Source organism: Neofelis nebulosa, chromosome 14 (assembly GCF_028018385.1).
Source record: "Neofelis nebulosa isolate mNeoNeb1 chromosome 14, mNeoNeb1.pri, whole genome shotgun sequence".
Lineage (NCBI taxonomy): Eukaryota > Metazoa > Chordata > Mammalia > Carnivora > Felidae > Neofelis > Neofelis nebulosa.
Genome location: NC_080795.1, coordinates 40,538,967 through 40,566,898, shown reverse-complemented (window position 1 = coordinate 40,566,898; position 27,932 = coordinate 40,538,967). Strand labels below are relative to the sequence as shown.

General features: G+C 35.7%; 2 protein-coding genes across 10 annotated transcripts in view; one reads left to right on the top strand and one right to left on the bottom strand.

Annotated features, from left to right (window-relative positions):
- RBM12B (RNA binding motif protein 12B) overlaps positions 1-15,758 on the top strand; it is a 39,950-nt gene extending 24,192 nt beyond the window's left edge. For 7 of the 9 annotated variants that reach the window (XR_009253316.1, XR_009253315.1, XR_009253311.1 and 4 more), the window contains one exon: positions 5,492-15,758. The gene's annotated coding sequence lies outside the window, so the exon portion shown is untranslated. The remainder of the gene's footprint in view (positions 1-5,491) is intronic. The other 2 variants (XR_009253317.1, XR_009253313.1) reach the window with 1 other exon arrangement.
- Positions 45-27,932, bottom strand: CIBAR1 (CBY1 interacting BAR domain containing 1). Its single transcript, XM_058698564.1, has 9 exons — positions 27,785-27,932; positions 26,997-27,231; positions 23,327-23,395; positions 22,274-22,375; positions 20,098-20,103; positions 17,854-17,958; positions 8,680-8,793; positions 3,001-3,120; positions 45-1,139 (listed from the first exon to the last, which is right to left on the bottom strand). The coding sequence occupies exons 1-9, from the start codon at positions 27,808-27,810 to the stop codon at positions 1,053-1,055; spliced, it is 864 nt and encodes a 287-aa protein (XP_058554547.1). The 5' UTR covers positions 27,811-27,932; the 3' UTR covers positions 45-1,052.

The window sequence follows — 27,932 nt, the reverse complement described above, 5'->3', positions numbered from 1 at the left end:
AAGCAATGTTTTGTTAACAGAACCATGAATAACAAAGTCAAAAAAGCTTTCTAGAAAGTCTTTATTTTTGTTGTGAATAGTTGCCTTTTGTGGTTATCCCAAATGATTTTATAAATTTCACAATTTTTATATGCCTGACTGGTATCCATGAAATAACAAAAGTACAGTCCCCATCCAAAGAAACAAAAGTATTGGACATACTGAAAGGCTCTGATTAAATTGATTATTTTCAGGAATAAAAGTAACTGTATACTCTTTCATTAATTAGATGGTCGTTTGGTAAAATTTTTATAGACTTTTAAATGATTATCGTTTTCCATGATGTTTCTTAGGCAACATTCCACCAAATTACAGCTTTCTAAAAGCTATAGTACCATGTATAATGCTTTAGTATGACAGCATTTTCATTTTAAAACCAGAATCAGGCTGAATGTGGCTTTCTTTTTGAGTCTAAAATTTCTGCTTTATGTAGTTTTAAGACACTGATATCCTAGTGTCCCATTACATTTAATAAAAAGTAATGACACTTATTGAAAAGTAAATTATGTATCAAATAATGAAACTTCAGGTTTAGTAAAAGTGAAAAAAAAGTAAAGGAAAAAAACCTTTGTCCTTTTGATTAAGGCTTTATGGAATAGAATTTGTATTTAATCAGAATGAGTAAAGACCCTTTTTTTGGCAATGAAAGCAAAGAAAGCAAGTGGAATTGTTAGATCTCTTGTGTTTTGTCATCTATTTCTATTGCAACCTCAACTAGGTATAGTGCATTAATATGGAATGCATTTGAAATACATAATTTTTTTTTTTTTTTTTTTAATGGAACCTATACAAAAATCACATACTGCTAGATAGGATGTTGAAATGGCTGGTGTGTAATATTTTTTAAAACCTTCATTTTTGGTCAGCATAAATTTCCTTTAATTTTCATTTTCAGGAGGATTTCATTTTGAGGTTTAACGAGTATGAAGCCAGTATAAAGTTTTACAGTGTAGTAATTCTGGATGCCAAGTCATTCAAGATGAAAATTGAAATATGAAGTTTTCTTAAGAAAATTAATTTTCTTCTTCTGTAACATCTAAGTCTTCATCCTCTTCATCATCATCTGCTTGTTGATCCTTTCTTAGTCGACAGGTAGATACCTGTTAAAAGTTAACACATTTTAAACAATATTAACTTAAAATATTTTTACATACTTGGTATCTTTTTAATATGCCCTTATAGAGAAGGTCACATAGAACATATGTTTCAGGAAGATGATAATTTTTCAGTAATGAAAATTCCCTATGAATTCTTGTATTTTAAGGTTGAAAACAGTTACAGAGCTTTTTCATTCATATATCAGGTTGTTTTTGAACAAAAATATGAAATTAACCAATTCCAGTTGGGTACTAGTATTTGAATAACAAAACACTTCAGAGAAAAGTACATACTCAGTATACTATGGATATTGAAAATATTTTGTTAAGTAATTCTTAGGTCACAAAAATGGGCATTTGAATATGAGAATCATCAAAGGGACAGCAAATAATATGCCAAGACTATTTCAACTAGGCAGCTGAAATATTAAAATTTACTACTGTGATTTAAATGGAGTGAGTCTGAATTCACTACTTGCTTTTAAGTCCTGACCATTGCCACTTGGGAAGTCATCTTGCTTCAGACCTTTCTGAGGCCCATTTGGCAATGTCTGGAGACAATGTTGTTACATCTGGGGGTTTGTGTTTGTGTGTGTTACTGGCATCTTGTGGGTAGAGGCTAGTGATGCTGAACATCTTTAGAATGCACAGGACAGTACTCCCTGTTCCCTTGCCAAATTATCTGACTCAAAGTCAATGGTGTGGAGGTCAAGAAACCCTAGGATAATGTAATTCTAAAGTACGACACAGATGTTAGCCAATTTTGGTAACATTATTAGCTCTCAATAGAAACAAACTTTGTACTATAATACTAGATAATATGGAATTTACATGCAAGGCACTTTATGCTGATAAATAATGAAAATGTGAGTTGTTTGGGGGAGAGAGACGTATACATATAAAGCAGTAAATAAATGCTTAGAAGAGAACCAAATGAAAATAGAAGTCATTGGGTCACATTTACCTACAAGTTGTATTTTGAAAATATGTTGCTTAATCTTATTTATTAATTTCTTTGAGAGAGATCAAAGGGGGTGGGGAAGGACAGAGAGAGGGAGACAGAGGGTCTGAAGTAGGCTCTGTGCTGACAGCAGCGAGCCCGATGTGGGACTTAAACTCACAAACTGAGATCATGACCTGAGCTGAAGTTGGATGCTTAACTGACTGAGCCACCCAAGTGCCCCTATTTTGCTCAATTTTAAATTCTGAAGGCTAGGTATGAAACAAAGTATTGATCTCTGGATCAGAAGTTGGCAAGCTATACTCCATTTTGCCTCCTGTTTTTGTAAATAAAGTTTTATTATAACACTGCCATAAAGAATTGTTAATGTATTGTTTATGGCTGCCCTTATTTGGGACATACACCTTGGGCCCATTTTCTGTATGGCCTCTTAAAAGAAAAAGGCTGTACACCCCTCCCAGTTGTAGACATCTAGTAACTCAGGCTTTCTGGATATAGAAGAAATGAGCAAATGGACTTTTTACCTAAAGATATGTGCTTCCAGATCTAAGATCATGTTCAGCAAAAAGACTTTTTAGGTATAATTTTCACTGAGTCATGATAGTGGTATTTAAACCATAAGCAGTTTGACTTCAGAATCTATGCTCTTCATATTACATCTGAAAACAAATCTAGATTAGCATTCTCCTGTCCTTTCCACCTCTGCTCTCAAGTGTTCTGTAGAGAGTATTATGTACTACAGTATACAAAATAAATAACAGAGCTGCACTTAATGCAATCTTCCAATCATCTTCTGTAAGAGGGTAAGTTATATGAAGTCAGGACATAAGGGAAACTAAAAATGTATTGAACAATACCAAAGGCAGCTGCTCATATTCCTTTAAATTACGGTTTTTAGCTTACCTGACCTGTTCCAGATACACACTTAGCTGACAGTGATCTTTGAAGAGGGGACTTTGAATTTGCTCTTACGATATCTAAACGGGATGAATAATCTGGTGGATACAGAGAATTTCGGAAAACCTGTTGCAATGATAAAGCAACATTATAAAATAAATACCAAACGATGGGAATCTAGGAAGCCATGTTAAGTTCTTCTTAGTTAAGATTTTTTTTTTTAAAGCAACCACACCCACCTGCTCACCTCCACCTCCCAGGAACAAATTTCTATTATTGTAAATCAAAAAAAAAAAAAAAAAAAAAAAAAAAGCACTACAAAAAATAAAGTTTTAAAGATGAAAGCTATAAAGTTTATTTGAACAAGGTTAAGATGCTGATGGGTTCTGAAACCATCACTTGAGAGCTTCTGCTGAGGAGTTCCTACCCTCAAAGTGGATGCTTCCGAGTAGAGAGGCTGCAAGTCATACCTTTGATTCTTTGTCTTCTCCTGTCTCAACTCTTATCAATTTAACTTCATTGCAGTACTCTGACAGTACATCATTTCAGAGTAGGTTGGAGCCACTGTGATTTATGGATTATAATCTCACTAGACTCTGAAACACCTTTTGTCAGTTTTTTTATCCTTAAGGCAACAGTTCCAAATACCACTCTCTTAAGCCTATCTATATTTTTTGTCTTCCCCCATTTCTCTAATATATAAACTGGTAGGTAATGTTGTCAGATGTGAATTTCTTCAACTTCACTCCCTTTTTCCTCAACTCTTTACCCCACCCCTTTTATGTAATGTCATCTGAGTCTTTCCAAGGTGCATATTTCCTATATCTAAGACTTCAAAAAAGAAAAGCCTTCTTTCTCCACAGGTTCCTTCCCCTCAGCAAATAAGCTCAAGATCAATTTTTTTTTTTTTAATTCAAGATATAACTTTACTCCTTAACTTTTCAAATATTCTCCTTCATCTCCATTTGTCAAAAAAACTACAAGTGGGCTTTCACTTTCCACTGAAATTGCTTTTGCCCCAAACCACCAAAGTCATCTTTGATCCTCCCTGGCCTTGTTATGAAACTTCTTTTCCAGGTATGCCATCTCTAAACTCTTTTCATGTGCTAGCTGCCCTATTTCTTCACATCTCTTTTTTTACTGCTTATACCTTAAATATTTTTAAAGGATTTCCCTTAGGCCACATTTTTTTTTTTTTACCCTTTTCTCTGAAGATCTTACCTATATAGTGTTTAATGGCTACCTTTCAACCAATTTTCTATAGGCTCTCTTCTGATAGCCATACTTAACATGCCTAACTACTTCTCTGTTCTAGACCAACCATCTAGTAGAACTCTGAGATGACTGAAATGCTTGCTGTCTAAACAGGCTACATGTGGCTACTACCCCTTGAAATGTGGTTCATGTGAATGAAGAACTGAATTGTTAACTTTAGCCACATATGCCTAGGGGTTACTGTGTTAGACAGTGTAGTTCTACATTCACCTTTACAATGATAGATGTTACGATACATTGAGTAGACCAAACTATAATCCTAGGCATTCTCCCTAAATTTCTCATCTGAGGCACTTCTATTTTAATTTATTGACTCTGCACATCTTTGTAGTTTACTTAGAATTATCTTACTGAAGACCAAAGTATGATTATTAAAACACTGTGGCTCCTCCCTACCTAGAGTCCAAATAGTGACACCCAAGGCTTAACATTACTCAAACCTACTCATCACTCTTCACCTCTAGCCTATTTACCTATATGCAGAATATGTTATACTCTGCCTTTGCAATGCTGATTCCTCAGCCTAGAATTCCAGCACACTCATCATTCAAGAGCCAAGTCAAATGCCATCTTCTGCTTTCTCCTATTCTCTAGTCAGTAGCGCTTACTGTTTATACCTCAATACAGCTATCATTTCATTGTTCTGTAATTATGTATCTACAACACTAGTGCAAGGAGCCCTGTTTTATCTTTGCAACTCCTCCCAGCTTAAGATTGTAACATAAAGGAATGTTAACGACATGTTTTGGGGAAAAGAAACTCAAAACTAAGGGATTTCTCTATGCATTTCTTTAAACCTTAGAGAAGTGCAAGACACAAAAGGAGCAAAGAGGTGAAACTTAAACTCAAGAGGTGAGACATGTTTTAGGACAATTCAGTCATGCTAATTAGGTTATTTAACATGTTACTGAGGATCCAATTATGTTTTCATGCCAGTTAAGGAACACATATCCTGGTATAAGAACCGGATATAAGGAACACATATCCTGGTATAAGAACCATGAATCAAATGGTATTTGGAAGGGATGTATTTTTGTTAGAACAATATTCCTTTTTTAACTGTTCTAGGAAAGATGAAGTTAAAAGTGGGAAATGGAAGACAGGATACACCCATGGGATAAAAGTCTAAACCAGCTACATGTTAAAATTAATCTCTTAATGCAAAACAACAGGTTTACAGGAATGTTTATTGGCAATAATGCATTTCCCAATATGGTCCAAGATCTCTTCTAGGAGTGAGTCTCAAGATGCTCTGAAGTGATTGCACAGAGGTGATCTTTTGAAGGGGAAAATGAGCCTGACAATGCTTTTTTATGTGAAGAACAAATAAGGTAAGATGGTTTGTGATATAACTAGATGCCTAACCGCAAAAAAAATTAGCTGTTGCCAGAATAAGTCTCAGCAGTCTTTGTAAAGCATGAAGTATTTAAGAAGAATAGCAAGTTATTTCTCTGTCCCTGTCTACATCTTTTCTCTACTTGTTCCCAAGAAATCCTGTATGTAAAAGATTCTTTTTCTTTTTGGTACCAGTTTCATAGAATTTTACTTTCCCTGGTCCCACAACTCTCCCTAGTCTGCTTCCTTCTCTCCACAATTGCTGTGTGGCAGAACACTAACGGCTTCTGCCTATAGTTCGTTACACCTCAGGACCTTTGCGTATCTGTGTCCTTTGCCCTACAGGTGTTGCCAGGCATCCTACGCGTCCCTCAGACTTCTAATTAAGAAACCATTCTTTGATTCGCCAGACTATTTAGAATCCTCACAGCACACTATATTTTTTCTTTACAGGACTGGTCACATTATAAAACTTAAACAGTTACACAGTACAGGCATACTTCATTTTATTGCAGTTCATTGTGCTTCACAGAGACTCTTTTACAACTTAAGGGTTTTGTGGCAATGCTGCTTCAAGCAAGTCTGTCAGTGCCATGTTTCCAACAGCATTTGCTCACTTCGTGTCTCTGTGTCACATTTTGGTAATTATTAACAATATTTTAAACTTTTTCATTATTATTACCTGTCTTAAGGTGACCTGTGATCAGTGATTATGACCCACTGGAAGCTCGGGTGATGGTTAGCATTTTTTTAGCAATAATATATTTTCTTTATGTACACCTTTTTGCTTTTTGGATCTAATGCTGTTGCACACTTAATGGACTATAGTATATAACACTGTATGTTAACTGTGCTGGAATTAAAATAAAAGACTTAAAGTAGACTACAGTATAGCATAAACATAACTTTGATGTGCACTGGCAAACCTTAAAATTCATTTGACTTGCTTTATTGTGATGTTCCTTTTGTTGCACAGGTCTGGAATGCTATAATATCTCTGAGGTATGCCTGTATATTTTTTAAATGTCTGAACTCTATGGTAGATTTTTAAATCTTTGCTTTGACAACTCAGACCTTTTCTAACTTATAATACTAAATCTTCAGAGTGATGCCTGGCATATAACAGGTGCTCAATAAACAGTTGCTGAATGAACATTTTATGAGGTAAATACTCGATCTCCATTTGAGAGATAAGGAAGCTGAAGAATGAAAAACTTGCTCAATATTACCCCATTAGAAAGCAGGAACGTTGATACCCAAAAACATATCTACAACACAGCTCTGAGATCCTGGGTGTTTTATGAATCTCTCCTCCCACAAGCTATTTAGCTAACTGATTAAGAATACTGGTAAGGGAAGTGGTGTGACAGAATAAACTAGCTAGGACCTCTGTAATGAGAAAGAAAATCTTGGGGTTCAAAGAGACTGAAGGAACTTTAGTGAGAGTTAACAAATGGCATGTCAGAGGCATTAGAAAAAGGAGAATGAAGATACTTCTAAACAGGACTCCAGTCTTCTAGGAAAACTAAGGGATCAGTTTTGAACCTACCACTCAGTGCAGTGTTTTTCTTGTAGGGAATGGTGCCTATCACACTCATCAAGAACCACACTAATCACAGTATAGAGAGGATAAAAACTGTCTGTAGTCAGGACTTTTGGGTTTGGCTTCCAGCATTATTAGTTATGGGACCCTCTGGGAAGTTTCTTAATCTACTTCTGCCTCAGTTTCCTCTTCCATAGAAAGGAGGACAATAAATACTTTTGTCAAAGTTGATGGGAGGATTAAAATATAATTAAAATGCATAGATCAGTAGCTGTCCAAAGTAATCGCTATATATAAACATTTGCTATTATTTTACAAATGACAGATAAAAGCTTGATCTGTTTTTTAAAAGATAGGACATGAAAGGAGTGAAAATTAAGAAACCTTAGCTATAGTACTTGGAAGGAAGGGAAACTTAGGAAGCCATCTATTGATAGACAATAAATAGAAATATCACGTGTGCATAACTGATATAAAACTAAGATGAGATTTTGACATTGGAAAACATATGTACACATATTAAAACATGTATCCTTCTTCATTTTAGTCAAACTGTAATCTGATTTTATGAATTAAATTTCTTGGAACCAGTGGAGTAGTGGGAAGAGAAGGCCCAGGTGAACTCTTTATGGATAGTTAGTTAATAAATAAACAACTGGGGGAATCTTCAAAATTGTCAACTGGCAGATACTCCCAAATTCTATCACTCATTAATAGACAATTCTGGTTATATCTTGAGATTATCTGGTCTTTTTCACTTCTACTATAGAGATAATATGGACAAAGTCTGTGTGTAATATTTTATCTATTTCAGCAAAAATACTTTTGTGCCTTTATTCCTCCCTTTAAAAGGTAAGAGGGTTGGACAGTTACTCTTCAGATGTGCTTGTTGAAGCCAGGCTGTGATATTTAGATGCTCTAACATTAGTTGGCTACTTGCATTTGCATCTAACTATCAGTACAAAGCAAGCCTTATTATAAACCTACACTTACTTCATAGCATACTGATTAAATCACACAAAACTGGTGAGAATTCTGATTCTGCTGTTTACTAGCTAAGTGGCTGTGGTCAAGTTAAGTTACTTAAAGCCTCTAAACCTGTTTCTGTAGTTATAAGATGCGAATAACCACAGCACCTACTTCATAGGATTCTGAGCAGTGAATGAGAAAATGCATGTGAAGCTTTGGGTATTCTGCACAGCATAAGCAATCAAATGTTAGCACTAATCAATGTGATGGTTAGCACACTTAAGTGACTTACATCACCAGTCAAAATGATACAGTATTTCATGTAATGGCCTTATTAACTAGCTGTTAATAAATTAACTCTTGGAACTTTACCATGGTGAATTTGTTAAGTTAAAAATACATAATGAGAAAATCATAAAAGTTGAGCTATTTGGGACTGCACACAGTAACACGAGCCATTGTAGTATTCAAACTTAAGATATTTTTACCCATACAGATTAATGCTTTCTTTTAAATATTTCCATCTTAAGAGAAGAACTTAACTTAGATAGATATAGTCCTACCTCCAAATCTTCTTCTTCATCAATCTTTTGTATGTTTTGGTAGGCAGCAGTATAGACCTCTAAAGCTTTGCCATGAAATAACATTTCAATAGTGATAAATTCTGAAAATATAGTCTAAAAAAAAAAAACCACAAAGATTTGAATTTAAACAGTCATATGAATTTGTGAATTTAGTAAATTTATTCCTTATTATTGTTTTTGAATTTTATGAAATACAGAGGTATCTCTTTTTCCACAGGGCACAGCAAGTATAAAAGATAATGGGAATAAAAATAGTTGAAAAGACTGTAGTACAACGTTGAAATTATATAAAATATTTCTTATCCCACCATTTAATTTCCTCCTATTTTTTAATAAGTCAGTTCTTTGTATACCTTGTAATTGATATTTGTGATAAAAAAAAGATCTGACTAAAATGTATATCATATGTACTCTGTTACCATATGTCTCTAAATATTAGATAAAGCAGGTCAGTTCTAAACCTGATATTTTAGTAACTCCAACTGATGTTGAAACAATAGTATGTCTTTTTAGACAGGAATTCTATCCCATCATATTTCTATGTGTTACTTGTATTCTCTAGCCACAAAGAACTTACTTGGTAATTATATTGCTACTACTGATGATAGCACCATGGATTTGCATAGAGCTTTTCCAGTTTACGAATATGTGACTTGCCTCCTGTTGCTCATAGCTAGAATGTTGTGACTTGGGTCTGATTCTTCGAAGGTTATAGCTCTTGCTTATTGTACTGTGCTCTTCTTGCTGGAATCCATCATTTCCTTCCCAAATAAACTGTGCATGTAAACTGTGCATCTATGGAGCATGATGCCAGCTTACAACAAGGAAGATAATGAGCTAAGAGAATGAATGGAGATGTGCATGTTGATTTAAGCAGGGTGAGATAATCGGTAGGTAAGGAAAGGATACAAACCAGAAAAGTTTTCAATAAAATAGGATCTTATCCTTTTGTTAATTATTTTGTCTCTTATCAAAATAAAAAAATCAGAGCATTAATATAGAGAGGAGTGGACAGAATAAGAATAAGGTAGAAAGTACCAAAGCATTGTCCTTAAGGGGCAAGAGAAAAGAGATGGGCTACAACAGACAAGAGTCAAATACCCATTTCCCTTTGTTGCTGCTCTCCTGTGTTAGTCATCAAATAGGAGTGGCCCTGCACTTTGGAAGACAGTGTTATAGGTATCCCTTAGTGTCCTGTGATTTTTTTTTTCTCCTTCATGTCCATTCTTTCTTCCTTAAGAATATTTAAGGGAGTACTGATAGGCTTCTGATTACTACTCAATGGAAACAGATCAGTAGTTGAAAGTATCCCTTCTGGCCTAAAAAGACTGGGCTCTGGGACAAGACACAAGTATGACTAACAGTGACCCTTACTGTCACTTCATATAGGTCACAGAGGGTTCTGGTATACTGGAATGGCAACTGACTAATAAGCAGTATTATGACCAAGAATCTCTAGACCAAGAATGAAGTCACTTTTGATTAAGACTGGCACTTATTCACTTAGTTGTCCGTCTTCCTAAGATAGCAGTCTAGCTAGAAAGGAGTCAAGTGCCCTAGGAGTGTGAAAACTCCGAGAGGGAAAACAGCAGAACCAGAAGTCAATGATATGCCAAAACACTTAAGATTCCTACTTGGTTCTTGGTCTGCAGCTCATTTTAGGCAATGGGAATAATCAAGCAGAGGTTTACAACTTTCCTTCTGAATCTTAAATTTAGAGATTTTCTACATTTACTAAATAAAGAACTACGTAAAAAATATAGACATAGCTTGACTTTCTTTTTATTCAAGGCTGTTACAGAAATTTGTTTTCATTTATTTAGGTTTAATGTTTCAGCTAAGTACAGTAGAGAATCAACATTTTACAATGTTACACAGTGCACTGTCTTTTTTAGTTTTTCTTTTTTGGGTATTTATAAACCATCTGTTTACTTACGTGGATCTATTATGTGGAGAGAGAAGATAAGGTAATTGCTTTATGCTATAAAAGTACTTGAGAAATAAAGTAGCCTCAAATAAGGGAGTTAAGCTTAATCAGTCAAGTGAGTTAGGTATTACTCCTATTTTTAAATATTTCTACAAATGGACATTCTAAATCTTTATAATAGACTGTCACACTATTTAATAACTAGTGAAATCCAAATACTTACAACCTTATTACACCTAAATCAGTAGATTAGGCTTAATTCAAATCTATTCCACTGTGGTAACTTTGTGGAATATGCAAACATTTCAAAATAATTTAAAACATTTTTCAAGTATTTGAATATAGTTATTAAATTTCTGATGGTCAGAATCTCTGAATGTGTCATCTCTGAACTAACAATTTTTTAATACTAGCATTTTATAGGATTTACATTACCCTTAGCTCATAAGTGAGCCCTGAAAAATATGTAGATACGTCTTTCCAGTCTCAATTTAGTTTCAATTAATGATAAGTACTTTGAAAATTCTCTTTAATCTATAAATGGCTATTATTTACTATGTGGAAGGTGGGGGGGAGGGAATCACTCTCAGGTTTTGTGATACTTTGGTTTAATCCTTTATGGTTTGAACTTTTATTTCTTGGCAAAACCTATATTGTAACACCTAAATAAGACGAGACTGGCCCTACTGATTTTTTATACTGTTTATTTTTCTGTCAAAAACCATAATGGGAAATCAGAAGTACTGGTAATCTAGTATCCCAGACTTGGAATTTTTGACCTAAGAGTTATGAAGCCTAAAGATTATCATAGAGAGTTATATCCCTGAGTATAGCGAGGAGGGAATACTGCCAATTAATTATACTCTTTTTTTTTTCTAGTTAGAATTTCACAAAACATCTGAAGATAGGCAGAAGGAAGGAGAATAATAGCAAGGAACAGAAAAGTTAGGTGACACCTAGTATAAGAAGAACATAAAAAGCATGTTTTTGAAATTAAATAGTTTCAGTGAATCACCAGAAGGGTGGTGGAACTTTTTAGGACCCAATCATATTTAGAAATAATTTTCCCCAAATAAATTTAGCCTAACTTTCAGTGATCTCATGTAATCTTATCTGCAGTGGGTGAGTATCATCAGGGACAGACGCATTAATGAGTTATCTTTTTTTCCCCTTTTCAATTTTATTTTGTATGACTAGAGGGTAATTTGGGCATGTACTTAATTTTTACTGGTAGGAGATGGGGGAACTAATCTGAAATTCTCTATTGACAAGTATTCTGTAAAGCAGGATAGTATATAGGAGTTAAGATTATGGGCTCTGGATTAAGATAAACCTGGGTTCCAATCATGACCGAACATAACAGTTATATAATATTAAGCAGTTTATCTATACTTTTCCTTAATTTTTCTCATCTGTACAATGGGGGATAAGAACAGTATCAAACTCATAAGTTTAGGGGTTAAGGATTAAATGAGAGAATCCAAGAAAAGGTATAGTATGGTGACTGACTTAGAGTAAGTGCTCAACACAAGTTAGCTATTTTTATCACTCAAGAAGTAAACTTGCTAAGTTAGAAAATGTTCCTTATGTTAATATTAAAGCCTCTACCTGGTTTAATTAGCAAGCAACACTTTTAACAAAAAAGTCATGAAAGGTCTGACTAATAACATTTTGGCAAATAAAGGGGAAATAATGACTCCAGAGTAGAGGCTATTCAATAAGTGATGCCAGGAGAACTTTTATCTACTTGAAAAGAATAAAGCTAGATATCTACCTCATACCATATGCAAAACACAACTGCCAGATAAAATGTTTAAATATTTAAAATATTTTTAAAACTTACAAATACTACAAGAAAATATAAGCAAGTATTTACAATCTTGAGGATGAAAACAACCTTTCAAACATGACACCAAGTATGAAACCAAAAAAGAGACCAACAGATCTGGCAACAAACATAAAACTTTATGGCACAAACACACCATAAACAACAAAATGGGAAAATACATTTGTGACATTTCTCTTCAATATAAAAGGTTAATTCTCTCAATATAAGGATTTTTTACAAATTAATAAGCAAATTGCCAACACTCAATAAAAAATACAGGCTAAGGACAAGTGTGGGTAATTTACTAAAGAAGAAATAAATGTATTATTAAATATATGAAAAAATATTGTCTTAATAGTAGTAAGTGCAACTTAAGATTACACTGATTTTTTTCACCTATCAGACTAATTATTAAAAAGACTACTACTCATCATTGGTATATTGGGTTGCTCATGCAGGTTTTATAGAAATGTAAACCAGTTAAAACTTTATAGGCAGGAGTTTAAAGCTTTGTGGACAAAAAGTATCAAAATTTAAAGGGTGTATGCTCTTTGAATCAGAAATACCACTCTGTTAATTTATCCCAAAAGAACAACTGGATCAGCAAAAAGCCGAATGTTTAATGATACAATGAGATCTATACCTGCAAAAATAATGTTGATAACACCAATAAGGACTGGTTAGATAAAGTAATATATATCCATAGCAAAAACTGTGAGGATACCAAAAGGATGATACACATCTGTTTCTTAGCAAATGTCTGTGATATATTAAATTTTAAAAAGAGATGCTACATATAGTGTGGTCCACTTAAATATAACTGTATAGGGGTAATGATATTACCTCCCTCATAAAGATTTTGTGAGGAGTAAGTGAGTGTATCCACATAAAATGCATAGAATATGTGACATAGTCAACGCCTAAGAAATATTTATTATCCTATCTCTTGTGTATATGTACATAGAAAAAAGTTGTAATGACACAAACCAAAATGCTAATTTATTATTTCTGAGTAGTAGGATTATTATACTTTCTTAATAGTTTCATGCAGAAAATTTATGGTTATTTTATATTTAGTTATAAGAAAAATAAAGTTATTAAAATTAAATTTAGAAGATGTTTCTTGTTCATGTCAGCTACTTTGCCACATACTGAATTCCTGTTCCTCTCTGTTCCAGGAGTGACCCCCTGTTTAAGATCCTTTCTGTAGGCCTGAAATTCCCTTGACATTCACCATGTAACTGATGATTTTTCCTATTATATGGGAAACAAATGGGATTGTGATTTTTCATCCACATTCTGTACTCTTAAGTTCCATACCAACTTTTCTCAAGCCAATTTTTTGCAAGGTTCCTGTGAAGTCTTTATCTAAAAATTGTGCTACCTTGCTGATTAATTAATTGTGCTACTTTTGCTGCTACCAAAATTCAGATGGACTTGTCAGTTAAACCTACCTCCCACACAGTTGTACAGTAATCAGCAGTGCTCACTCATTTCTGCCCCCAGAGAGGTTAGAGGAGCCAGAAGTTCTGCCCCCATCTGAACCAGTAGCCTGATAAAAGGTAAGAATAAGAATGTTCTAGGTTTGTTTCTCCCAAAATTATGAGTGGCAGCAACGATTTTTACTTTTCCAAGAATTTCTATCATAAACAGAAATGTAAGACATGCTAAAATCAACATAGGGGGGCAGTAGTGTCACTCTTTTTGACTTGTGTTTGAAACTTCTGGGATTTGTGCATCCCTCTTTATCATAAAAGATCTCAAATGAGGTCTGACTTGGAAAAGAAACAATTTGATAGTGATGAGGAAAGATGTATAAAATGGAGATTCAGAACCCTAACAGAGTTCAATTTTGACCTCTGGAACTCATTTCTGGAAGTTTGGTAGATTGTGGGGGGGTCTGTATTTAAAGTGTAGGTTGTCACAGATGATATATATCTTGTATGTAGAAAATCTTAAGGAATCTACTAAACTATCAGCACTAATAAATGAATTCTGTAAGGTTGCAGAATACAGGATCAGTCTGCAAAAACTGATTATATTTGTGTGCATTTGCAATGAATAATCCAAAAATGAAATTAAGTAAACAATTCCATTTACAATAGCATGAAGGATTATAAAATACTTAGGAAAAATTTTGAGAAAAGAAACACAAAATGTATCCTCTGAACACTATAAAATGGTTAAAATAAACTAAGGAATACTTAAATAAATGGAAAAATATCCCTATGTTTATGGCCTGAAAAAATTAATTGTAAGATGGCAATACTCCCCAAATTGATTTACAGAGTTGATGCAATTCCTACCAGAATCCCACCTGACTTCTTTATAGAAACTGAGAAGCTGATTCTAAAATTCATACAGAATTACAACAGATCCAGAATAGCCAAAACAATCTTTGAAAAGAAGAAAGTAGAAGAACTTATACACCCTGATTTTAAAATTCATTATAAAGCAATGCTAATCAATGTAGTGTGGTACTGGCATAGGACAGACCTATAGATCAATGAAAGGGAAAGTTCAGAAACAAAACCATGTCAACTGATTTTTACCAAGGGTTCCAAGGCTATTCAATGGAAAAGAATAGCTTCTTCAACAAATGGTGCTTGGGCAACTGGACAGTCACATGCAAAAAGATGGAAGTTTAACCTTCAGCTCACACCATACATCAAAATTAATTCAAATGGATCAAAGACTTAAAAGAACTATGAAAACTATACAACTGTTAGAAGAAAACAGGGATAAATCTTCATGATCTCAGATTCGGCAATGGATTGTTAGATATGACACTAAAAATACAAGCAACAAAAGAAACATATATTGACTTCAAGCATAAAAACTTTTCTGCTTCAAGGAACACCATGAAGATAGTGAAAAGAACCCTAAGGATGCGAGAAAATAATTGCAAACCATAGATCTGAAAAGGGACTTGTATCCAGAATAGATAAAGAACTTTTACCACTCAATAATAAAAAGACAACCCAATGAAAATATGGGCAAAGGGTCTGAATAGACATTTCTTCAAGGAAGACATACCAATGGCCAATAAGCATTAGCAGGGAAATGCAACTCAAAACCACAATGACCTGCCATTTCACACCCACTCAGATGGTTGTGATGAAAAAGTCTGATGAACAGCAAGTATTGGTGAGGATGCAAAAAAATTTGAACCTAATCTTGAAGCCCCTTTGGAAAACAGTCTGGAAATTTCTCAGATGATTACAGATAAGGTTATACCATATGATGCAGCAATTCAATTAGATGTATACCTAATAAAAATGACAATTTATGTCCATACAAAAACTTGTATATGAATGTATCGTTAATCACAATAGCCAAAAGGTAGAAACCACCCAAGTGTCCGTTAATGGATGAACAGATAAACAAAATGTGGCAATAGTCATATAATAGAACATTTGGCCATAAAAAGGAATGGATTATACTCATAGGATACATGTTATGACATGAGAGCATGTATATAGCTAATATACATATATGTATATATGTATAGTTAATAATGAAAACATTATGCGAAGTGAAAGAAGCCAGTTATAAAAACCATGTCATGATTCCAGTCACATGAACTGTCCAGAGTAGCCAAATCCATAGAGACGTGAGATAAGTGATGGTTGCTTAGGGGTGGGGTGGGGTGGGGTGGGGTGGGAGGAGCAGTGAAGTACTAGGTCTTACTTTGAGGTGATAACAATGTTCTAAAATTGAGTGGTGATGATTACATATATCACAACACATTAAAAACTACTGAGTTGTACATTTTAAGTGGGTAAATTGTGTGGTGTATGAATTATATCTCAATTTTCTAAAAAGTAGGTTTCTTCCTGTCTAACACTTTTGTGACCACCAAGAGCCTTCCAAGGGCATGATACAGTAGGTAAAGAGAAAGCTTGGAAGCCCTTCTCTGTGCACCCTCCACTGTGCAGTCTCTTTCTATGTCATAATGCTTCAGAAAATCCCAGGTACTTGGAATTGCAGTTGGGAATTCTGCATTCACTGTCTCTGCCTGTTCTGTAACTGGTGGTCACTCAGGGAATTAAAAACACATGTAGAGGTAGTCTGCCCCTGAAGTGAGCCCAAAGATCAGAGGCACAGATTGCCATGTGTACAAGGAAATTTTGCAGGCATGAGGATCAGCGGGAGAGAGGAATCAGACTGCCATCACTGAAGAACCCCTTAGGTGGCAATGGAATCAAGCATACCTCACCAGTCTTCATTCTCATTGTTCAGGTTAAAGCTGTTTATTTTAATAATCTTCTTTCCTTTCTCCCTCAATTTATGAGATGATGTCAGTGACTGTAAAATGTTATATCCTGCCCACACTCTCCCACCTCAGTAAATGGAGTTTGTCTCCTCTATTAAATGAGATGGTCTTCATGAGCAGTAATCTACCATTACAAAGCAGAGTGCAAAGTGAATTGAGAGGCTTTAAAAAAGGGTTTGGTCTTCAGGACCAAACCAGAGACTTTTGAGCAGGGTTATCAGAAAAAAAATCAAAGTTCTGAAATCCTTTAAAACTGTAATGGGGAGAAAAAGGTACAAATGAATGTTGTTTCGTGGACTGTAAAGAGGAATGATATAATTAAATGGCAGATAATTTTACTGATAAGAACGTAACTTTTGAAAGCAAGATGTTTTCTTTGTTAGTAGTTGTAAAATGACAAAAGTATTTTTCTTTAAAGCTTTTTTCTCAGAAAATTTGCAGCAAGCCAAAACACATCCTAGATTACTTGTTTTAAAGGACATAATATGGTCATAAGCAATCCTCCAAATCTTTCCAAATGCATATGTAAAAGTCACTGAAGACTTCTGAAGTCTATGATCTGAAAGATGTCATATCTACTGGTATGCTGCAATAAGATAAGGAAATTCTTATGACACTGTATCATGGTGGATGCAAATTTATGTGGTTGGCTACTCTTGCTATTTTTTTATGTGATAATATCTAGTTACTAGAGAGCATTTAATGAGTGTATTATAATGGAAAGCACAGATTTTTAAAATACATAATTGGTTTATAGTTTCAGATTTTTGGCTATGATACTTTGGGTAAATTACTTTCTATCTTTGCTTAAATTTTATACAATGTATGGATAACACCACCTCATTCTTATGAAGTTGCTATAAAGAGAATTCATATAAAGTGCCTGTAACAGCACTGGATGCACAAAAACATAAGAAATGTTAGTTTCCTTTGATTAAATAGAAATGGAATAAGTTGAATATCTGAGGAAATAGGAAAATATCATCTGATATATTTTTATTTATAGTACCTTTTTCATATAGACTATGGGCTAAAAAAAATCAGCATTAAAATTTTTCATACATTTAAATAAACAAAAAACATTAGAAAACATGTTTCAAACTTTAACAGTTACTTTATTACCTTTATATCCTTTATTTTCTGCTTTTCGAAATTGTCAATGGTTTCCTCCAGATGACGAGTTGTTCGGGTAGCATCCATTGTAGCTCTCTGCAATTCAGTTTCTGCCTACAGAAAGTATTCCCCAACCAAAGATATAAAACAGTTCAAGTTAGAATCCATTCAACTGAGTCTATTTGTAAATGTTACAATTGCCCTATTGGCTTTTTGGCGTAATACTGTAAACTGTTCAAGAATATATTTTACCACATAAAATAAAATGATCTATATAATAAGCATGTGCAGAATAAAGAACTTTAAATCTATTAAATGATGATTCCTGACCTCAAACAAAAGAAAACGTAACTCCTTCCCCTTTCTTCCTACAAAATCATTTTTTTCCCTATATCACCCTTGGACTGTTTACTGTAAAACAATTTTCTATATTTTCTACTCCCTTCATCTGTTTTATCATCTGTGCCATTTATCATTCTGTTCTTTTCTCATTATTTCCCCTTTAACCCTTTATTTTCCAAAAAAGGATGGACTTGTGACTTAAGTATTTAAAATTTTCTAATTCTCCAAATGCATTAAATGTTTCTAATCCTGTAATATCCTAATCAGATATAGAAGAATGTACACTACAGATCTTTATTTCAGCATGGGGTGTATTTGTACATTCTTTTTATAAGCTAATCATATTACACTGTTACCATTTAGTTAATGCTTATTACAAAAAATATGTACCAGTAAGTAATAAATTAGATGGCAACTTTAACGCTTTACTTCATATACTGTAATGACAAGTACTCATACAATCTAGATCTGTAGTGTATAATCAATATGGTGGCCAGTAGCCTTTAAATTTAAGGCTTTAAATTTAAAGATTTAATGATTAAAAAACTTTAGCCTTTAAATTTAAGGCTTTAAATTTAAAGATTTAATGATTAAAAAACTACTTCCTCATTTGGTTTAATTGCATTTCAAGAGCTCAACAGCCATATATTGCTAGTGGCTACACAGTACTGTAAAGTGCAGAACATTTCTAATCTACTCATGTATTTCACTTAAAAAAGCATTTCTTACTTTAGAACTGTAGTTGCCCAAAAATATTTAAAAGATTTTATTACTAAGCAGTAGAGGTTTTAAAAAACATAGCTTAATTTTTGATTAAATTCTAATACAGTTTTGTTTCCTGTACTAGTAGTATATTTACTCAAAAGTATCAAATATCATCATTTAATAATCCATGGAAAAATGTGCATTTGTCATCAAAGTTTAGTGACACGTACTATTTTGACATTTAGCCCTTGCTTTTTCAAGAAAATGTATAAATTGAAGTAAGTAAAAGAGTTTACTATAGGGATCCATCTCGACACACCACTTTATTACCCACCTGTGACTGAAATTTTTCATAAAGGAAAAAATACATTTCAAAGAGAACAATTTTTTTTAGTAAATTAGAATCATATGCTCATTGAGTTATATAAACTTGCAATCAGATTATACATTAATTATAATTTTATATTGATTATGTACTCTTACATTTAGAATAACTCACGGGGCACCTGGGTGGCTCAGTCGGTTAAGTGTCTGACTCTTGATTTCAGCTCATGTCATGGTCTCACAGGTTTGTGGCTTCGAGCCCTGCAGCAGGCTCTGCATTGACAGTGCAGAGTCTGCTTGGGATTCTCTCTCTCTCTGCCCCTCCCCCACTTGCAGTGTCTCTCTCTCTCAAAAATAAGTAAACAAACTTAAAAAAAGAAGAATTTAGAATAATTCAAGTACATGATTTTAAGATGCTAAGAATTTAAAAATATAGTCATTATACGTATGTGTACATTTGCCATAAGGGTGTAAAGTTTTTTAAAAGCATACAAACTTTTAACTTTTTTTTTTAAGTTTACTTATTTATTGTGAAAGAGAGTGCAGACACATGTGCAGGAGAGGCAGAGAGAGAATCCCAAGCAGGCTCTGTGCTCACAGCAGTGAGCCCAATGCAGGGCTCAATCTCACAAACTGCAAGATCATGACCCCCAGCTGAAATCAAGAGCCTGATTAACCAACCAAGCCACCCAGGTGCCCTGGGCTTGCAATTTTTAAAAATATAACTGTATCACAGGAAATTCAAAAGTAAAATAGAGTTCCTTTGTAGATTAGTATGAAAAAATTTCTAACAGTTATTTGATGCATGTTAACCTTCTAATGAGAATATTCAGGAAAACTAATTTCTTAATAGTATTACATGAGATTCACGCAATTCTTTACTTGTGACTACTTCCTTCTGATTATGTCTTTGCCCTCTCCAGTTACTGATAGTTTCAAATTAAAAAAATTTTTTTTTGATTTGGACAGGTAGGTGGAATTGGCTAAACCAGGAAAAGAGTGGGGAAGCAGAGGCTACAGCTGGGACACCTGTGTTTTAATCTTCCCCCACCCTCTACCAACTAATATTCATTTCTGAAAGTCTCAGATCTTTTCACTCAGGCACAGTAACTCACACAAAGTTAACACAGCTATTTTTAACAAAAAAGACATAGGTTTCTTTTTCTTGTTTTTGTTTTGTTTTGTTTTTTCGGAAAATTCTTCAAAATCCTATAATGTATCAATTTGAGTAGGAAATGCTTTTTATTAAAACACTATGAGGGCGCCAGGGTGTCTCAGTCAGTTGAGCATCCGACTTCAGTTCAGGTCATGATTTCACAGCCTGTGAGTTCAAGCCCCCCGTCGGCCTCACTGCTGTCAGCACAGAGCAGGCTTCAAGTCTTCTGTCCCCTTTCTCTCTGTTCCTCCCCCTGCTCATGCTCCCTCAAAGATAAACATTACAAAAATAAAATAAAAAAATAAAATACTATGACACAACTCTGTGAGTTAGAGGTATCAGTATATTTAATGAAATTAGCCATGAGTGCAAAATGGCTTATAAAATGGTGAGCCAGACTGGCGTTTTTCAAACTGTGTCATAGGAAACTTTTTCCAAAGCCACCCAGGGCCTTGCAGGATGAGCAAGCAGACAGAGCCCTGAGATTCTTCTTTATCCCACCCTCTCATATCAGAGCCACTCCATGTTTTTTACATAATGAACTTTAACATGCTTGCTGCTTTTGAATTATCAGATGAATTTTAAGGGTTCATCCTAGTAAATATTCTATTATGCTATGATTGAATATTTTTATATTTATATTGAATACATTTGTAGATAGATTGTCCTTTATTTTCTAGTCTTAGGTTGTCAAAATCCACTCACTTTTCCAGTGAGCATAGCAGTTCACCTATAGCAGTAATCTATTCCATTGTTGCATTTATTTCCCCCAATGTGAACCTAGCGACCAGTTTCACCTACAGTATAAGACTGCCTCCTCCACAGCAGTGTTTACAACAGACCATCTAAGTCAGAAACATCTTTGTCTTAGAAATGTTCATTTCTGTGTTGAATCTCCACACTAATACCCCTGATTCAATCCTACCAACCACTTGGGATTCCAGATGTGACATTTTTCTGCCTTTATGTATTCTCCTCCAAACAAAACAAAACAACAAAATTTTGATCTCTCGCTTCTTAAAATCTGGATAACCTGGTCTCTCTGCCTTAGTCCCTAGGTGGCAGTCATAAATTTTCCACCATTCTCTGGTTTTTCTGACTTGCTTAAAATCCAGACTCTATACTCTAGTTGGTAAATCTTAATCCTCAACTAGATGTTTCTGTCCCAGCCCTATGGCTGCCCATTTTTGTTTATTACAAGGTTGGGCTTATGTACCTTTGGTCCAGAGGAAGGAGGACCGCGCAACTGGTGTAGCCCCAAATTATTGCTCCAGGGGTTCCCCTCAGGGATGGAGGTGTTATGGAACCTCAAATGCCCCCAAGAGGGGCACTCCTAATTGGCTGAGCTAGGGCAGTAAAAACCTTCAGGAAGCAGGAAGGAGACACAAGGAATGGGAAAAAGAGGCAGGGGGATAAATTAGTACTTTCTATACAATTGCACCTATTCCAATTGTTGGCAATTAGCCAGGCACTATTTTCTATCCTTTTATTTAGTCATGAACAAGGTACATTCTACCTTAAGTAACAGTCATTCTTAACAGAAGATCCTTGTCACAGTTGGTAGTCCTATCTAGATCCTTTTGTGTCCAGCTAAGGACCTCAATTGTATTCTAGAACCTCCTGAGGGTCTTTGGCTGGTAGTCATAATTGTGGTTTCACACTGTTGTTGTTTTTTAAAGGTGAAGGGGATTATACTGGGGAAAAATGACTTTTCCTTCCTTTTCAAAAGCAGGGCAGCTGATTTCTATAATGAGAACTTGTAAATGCATAGGTTTCTTTTCAACCTTTATATTCAAATTTTCTGCACATTTAAGAGTAGAAATGCATAATTTCCATATATATTTACTTTTGTACGGCATACCTTACAAAACATTTTTTTAAAGATCAAAAGTCAAAGGATACAATAACATGTCGATCAGATGGGTTTCGCTGTCGTGTTCTTTCTAACTGAGTTAACTGTTTAGCTTCTCGATTCCTTGCTGTTAATGTTGCTTTGAGGTCATCCTGAAAACAGGCATTTATGATTAATACAAATCTCTGATTTAAGAAGTAATATATACACACTCTGTTTTAAGAATGGGAAAACACTCCTTGTTTGGTCCAAGTATCATTACCACAGGAATTATTACTACTGCAGAATCAGTGTGTGTGAGTGTGCCTATGTATGTGTGCATTTCTTTCATATCCTCTAAAAATAATGATACAGGCAAGATAATTTTAATACGAACCTATAACCATTATATATAATGTTATATATAGAGAGAATTTTGACTGTGGTAGTAGTTACATGTGTATACACATTTGTCAAAACTCAATGAACACTTAAAACAGGAGAATTTTACTGCCTGTAAATTATACCTCAAAGTTGATTTAAAAAACACAACTTGGGATGTAACATGCGGTATGGAGACTATAGTTATTAACCCTGTATTGCATATTTTAAAGTTGCTTAAGAGTACATCTTAAAAAGCCTCATCGCAAGAAAAAAAGATTTCTAACTATGTATGATGATGGATGTTAACTAGACTTTTGTGATCATTTCACAACGTACACAGATACTAAATCACTGAAACTAATATGTATCAATAAAAAAATAGAGCTTTGTCTTAGTCACTTTTAGTCTACCTGTTATTGCCTACTTTAAAAAAATATAAACTTAATATAAACTTATATTCATTTAGTAAAATAAGTTCTGTCCATATATTCTTCATGACTATAAATATTAAATATTTTAAACTTTCTATAATAATGTTTTATGTTGCTATAGTTTACTTAGTAAACTCACTAAAAATATCTCACTATTCTCAAAGTTCTAAGAAATGATGCTTCATAAAATGTGTGAAAAGAACTGTGTAAATATTATGTTATACTTTTTATTAAGAGGACAATTATTGGAAATCTCATCCTCATTGCCACAATACCTAATAAATAGTAGGAAAAAATGAATTTACTTACTCGTTTCATTTTTACAATGGTTCCATAAGCTTTCAAAGGTTCAACTACTTTGGCTTCAAGTCTTTCAACCTATTGAAAATTATTATAAAATATAACTGAAAAGAAACACAGACATATCAAAATTTAAATTCGGAAATAAAACCTGTGCTCTTTAACCTAAACATAATTACTACACAGAGTAATGTTTTAAGATGTCATAGTTTATCTTTATAAAAAAGCATCACCAGAAATTGATAAAACTCAGAATCGAAACTCAAATACAATAAAAACTATTAAGTTGCAGAGGAACAATAAAAGCAGAAAAGTACCTCGTATACAATATGGCAAGAAGGTGTCTCAGGTTTCTAAGAAGCTTATCTTCGCCACACAATCATCCCTCTATTACTTTTCTACCTCACAGTTGCTTTTGGGTAAGTCTCAAGACCTCTCAAATTTTAGTACTGCTATCATTATCAGTGTGTTTAGCACAGTGTTGGATATTCTACATATATTATCTCCAAAAGTAATAGTCCAACTTTCCAGATAAGAAAATATATTATCTCCAAAGTAATAGTCCAACTTTCCAGATAAGAAAATTGAAGCTGAAAGCTACAGCATATTGGAAAAATTTTAAATGACACAAATCCTCAAAAGCAGAAAAAGCTTACAGACCACTGCATTAGCTGCAATTCTTTTCTGGGAAGCCTTTTGTAAATTTCTAAAGCTTGAAGAACAAGATAAATGGTCTCAGTGTTGCTGAACTGTCAAACTGCATGGTTGATTTTTTTATTTAGAATTAAACTGTTTTTCTTGGGGCGCCTGGGTGGCTCAGTCAGTTGAGCAGCTGACTTTTTTTTTTTGGAGCGGCTGACTCTTGATTTCATCTCAGGTCATGATCCCAGGATTGTGGGATCTAGCCTCATGTTAGGCTCATTGCTGAGCATCTGAAGCCTACTTAGGATTCGCTCTCTCTCTCTCTCTCTCTCTCCCCCTCTGCCGCCTCCCTTGCTTACAATCTCCCTAAAATTAAAAAAAAATTGACCTGTTTTTCTTAAACATTACAGTTTTTATCTCATTTTGAGTAATTACTTTAATTAATAGTGCTAGTGGAAGGCACTGAAAAAGGTTTTATAAAAAATTTTTTTTTTTGGGGCGCCTGGGTGGCGCAGTCGGTTAAGCGTCCGACTTCAGCCAGGTCACGATCTCGCGGTCCGTGAGTTCGAGCCCCGCGTCAGGCTCTGGGCTGATGGCTCGGAGCCTGGAGCCTGTTTCAGATTCTGTGTCTCCCTCTCTCTCTGCCCCTGCCCCGTTCATGCTTTGTCTCTCTCTGTCCCAAAAATAAATAAAAAACGTTGAAAAAAAAAAATTTAAAAAAAATAAAAAAAAAAAATAAAAAAAAAAAAAATTTTTTTTTTTTTTTTAACATTTATTTATTTTTGAGACAGAGAGAGAGAGCATGAACAGGGGAGGGTCAGAGAAAGAGGGAGACACAGAATCTGAAACAGGCTCCAGGCTCTGAGCTGTCAGCACAGAGCCCGATGCGGGGCTCAAACCCGCAGACTGTGAGATCATCACCTGAGCCGAAGTCGGACGCTCAACCGACTGAGCCACCCAGGCGCCCCTGAAAAAGGTTTTATAAAGACATATATAGGGGTGCCTGGGTGGCTTAGCTGGTTAAACATCCAACTCTTGATCCCTGCTCAGGTCATGATCTCATGGTTCATATGGTTCATGAGATGGTTCATGAGACTGAGCCCCAAGTCAGGCTCTGCGCTGACAGGGAGGAGCCTGCTTGGGATTCTATCTTTCCCTCTCTCTCTCTGCACCCCGCCCCCCCCCAGGTGCTTGTACACGCACACACACTTTCTCTCTCTCTCAAAATAAAATTTTAAAAAATCCAAAACTTTAAAGACAAATATATATGTATAGTGTAAGAAAAATAACTCTTGGACAATCACATTTTCTTTATCAGGACAAGTAATACAAGATGACATTATTGTTCAAAATGAACATTATTTTTGGAGGGGGAAGAAGCCTTTTTTAAAAATGTTTACTTATTTATTTTGAGAGAGAGAGAGAGAGCACATAAGGAGGGGAGGGACAGAGAAAGAGGGAGACAGAATCAATCCCAAGCATGCTCTGTGCTGTCAGCACAGAGTCCAATGCAGGGCTCGATCTCACGAACTGTGAAATCATGACCTGAGCCGAAATCAAGAGTCAGAACTCTTGAAACTGACTGAGCCACCCAGGCGCCCCAGGAAGAAGGCTCTTTTTTGATGATGTATGTTTATATAGTCAGTAGTTTACATTTCATATTGGTTTTTCTATAAACAAAACGTATATGAATGCTTCACTTTAAAAGATTTTAGGAAAATGAAACAAACCAAGTTCTCATTGAGTATTTAAATATTAGGAATCCTAAAATCAAAACCATGAATACTCTGAATAGTTTAGTCTATACCATTTTGAATAATCCATACACTGATTATGCAGTGCAAGGATTATCTTAAGTCTTTTTTCTGTTCTCCTTTTTGTTGCCTACCTTTTGTTCATGGTTCATTAGCACCTCCACCATTTGGGAAGCAGGGGAAATAAAAAAGGAGAACAAATGTAAATCAATTCACTTTGCTATTTGATAAATAGCATAGAGGTTTTCTAGAAAGGGGCACTGAAATTACTGTCTTAACATGGGAATTCAGGGTTATCAGTGAGTGTAAATAAATAATTTTTGAACACTAAGTCCCCCATTATGTTTAACTGAGAGTTGGGTGTTTATTATAGAAGACTGTCCTATGACAAGAACTCAACTTTTCCCAAAAAGTACCCCCAAATCTAATTACTACTCAAATTTCCGTTTGGATCGCAAATGTAGGTTCAAAGATCGTTATCTTTGTTTTTGTGAGTTTTTTTGATAATTGAAATTACTGGATTAGGCTTTTAAAAAGTACCAAAAGCACTGATGAGAAGAGTCCAAGAGAAGCAATGTGGCTCCTAACTTAGCAATTTTCTGACAGTAAACCTGTATCTTGAAACCTAAGATAAATATAAGTGAAAGTGCTTATGAGGTTTTAAAGGTAAAAATGGATTTTCATGAAGAAAACAATTACAACACCATCTTCTTCCCTCCTTTCCAAAGCAAAAGCAAAAAAACCAAAGCCACTCCACAAAGTCTCACTACTAGTTTATATCTATGATATAAATCAGCAAATCACTGCTGCTTTTTTTTTTTTTTAATCAATGAAATACCGGTCCACTTTGCAGAGCACTGAAGCAGCAAAGATCTCTTGTCCAATTATTACTTATTCACTCGTATCACCACTCTCAACATCTTCCATCTCCAGACATACTTTAAAATATACTTACGTGCACACAAGACACAAGTCATGCTCCTTTTCTTTCCCATGGGTACTATGTTTACTACCCCCTGTAAAGAGCCACCCCTTGGCCAAATGAAGTGGGGAAATTCAGGACTTCAGAACACCCTAAAGTTTAGTTTGAAAACGGTAAAATCACAAATCACAGGAAGCTTCCCTTTAACAGACTCACACAATGTTACACGAAATGTACGTTTATCATCAAGTGTGTGGTCGCCACTGCAGTTAGGTGGATTACAAGTGGAAGTCTTCACGGTTCCTTCATCCACTACTTCGGGGCTCATTCATAACAATGACGCTGTGACCTCACTCCATACCTCTGCTTGTCGATAATCCTGAAGTTTGGCAAACTCCTCGGCAAAGTTTTTCAGGCCCTGCTTTAAATTTGGGGTCTCTGTGGAGGCATACACGTTGATTTCATTCACCAGTAGGTCTGCTTTGTCTCGCAGTCTGGCAGTTTTCCGCACATAAGCAGCAAAGATTTGGCACAGCTCTCCGAAATGCTTCTCCACATTCGTGACAGCATCTTGCAGTTGTCTGGTTTGAGCGTCCCTAGAGAAAAAGATGACACAAAACGCAAATCATTCTCATCAGAGATGAAAAGGCTTCATCTCCGCGTTAATTTGATATGCAAACATTCCCGGGGCATTTTGCGGCTTCGAAGGAGCAAACCATCAACGATCCCACCGCCACCTCCCGAGGTGGGTTCCCCTCCTCTAGGTCCCCATGTCGGGGCCTGGCCTCAACACCCCGACAGTGCGGGCGCACGGAGAGGCCAGGCTGTGGCCTGGCCGCGCCGCCGCGGGGTGGGGGCTGCTAGGGCTGCCGCTCGGCGCGGCGCGGCCTGGGCGCCCGGCTGCCTCCCAGGCGTCTGCACCGCCCGGGCAGTACCGGGCCCGGGGAGCGTGGTCCCAAGATCCACCCCCGGCCTCCGGGGCTCGCCGCAGCCCTGGGAAGTAGGCCCCAGATCGCATCAGGGACGGGCCAGACCCCGGCCCAGGGTCGAGACTCGGCACGGAGGCCCCGGAGAGAGAGGCTCCGCTTCCCCCACCCGAGCCCTCGCGTGTGGAGGGGCCCTGGCCAGCCGAGGCCCCGGGGCTGTTACCGGTTTTCCAAGCTGCGCCTCAACATCTTGCCTTGCGCACGGCCGGGGACCCCGGGCTGGGCCCAACGACCTGGGCTCGGAGGCGCCCGAGCGTGCGCCGGGGCGCGAGCCACCGCCTCCCGGAGCCTGAGAACCCGCCCCGCGCGCC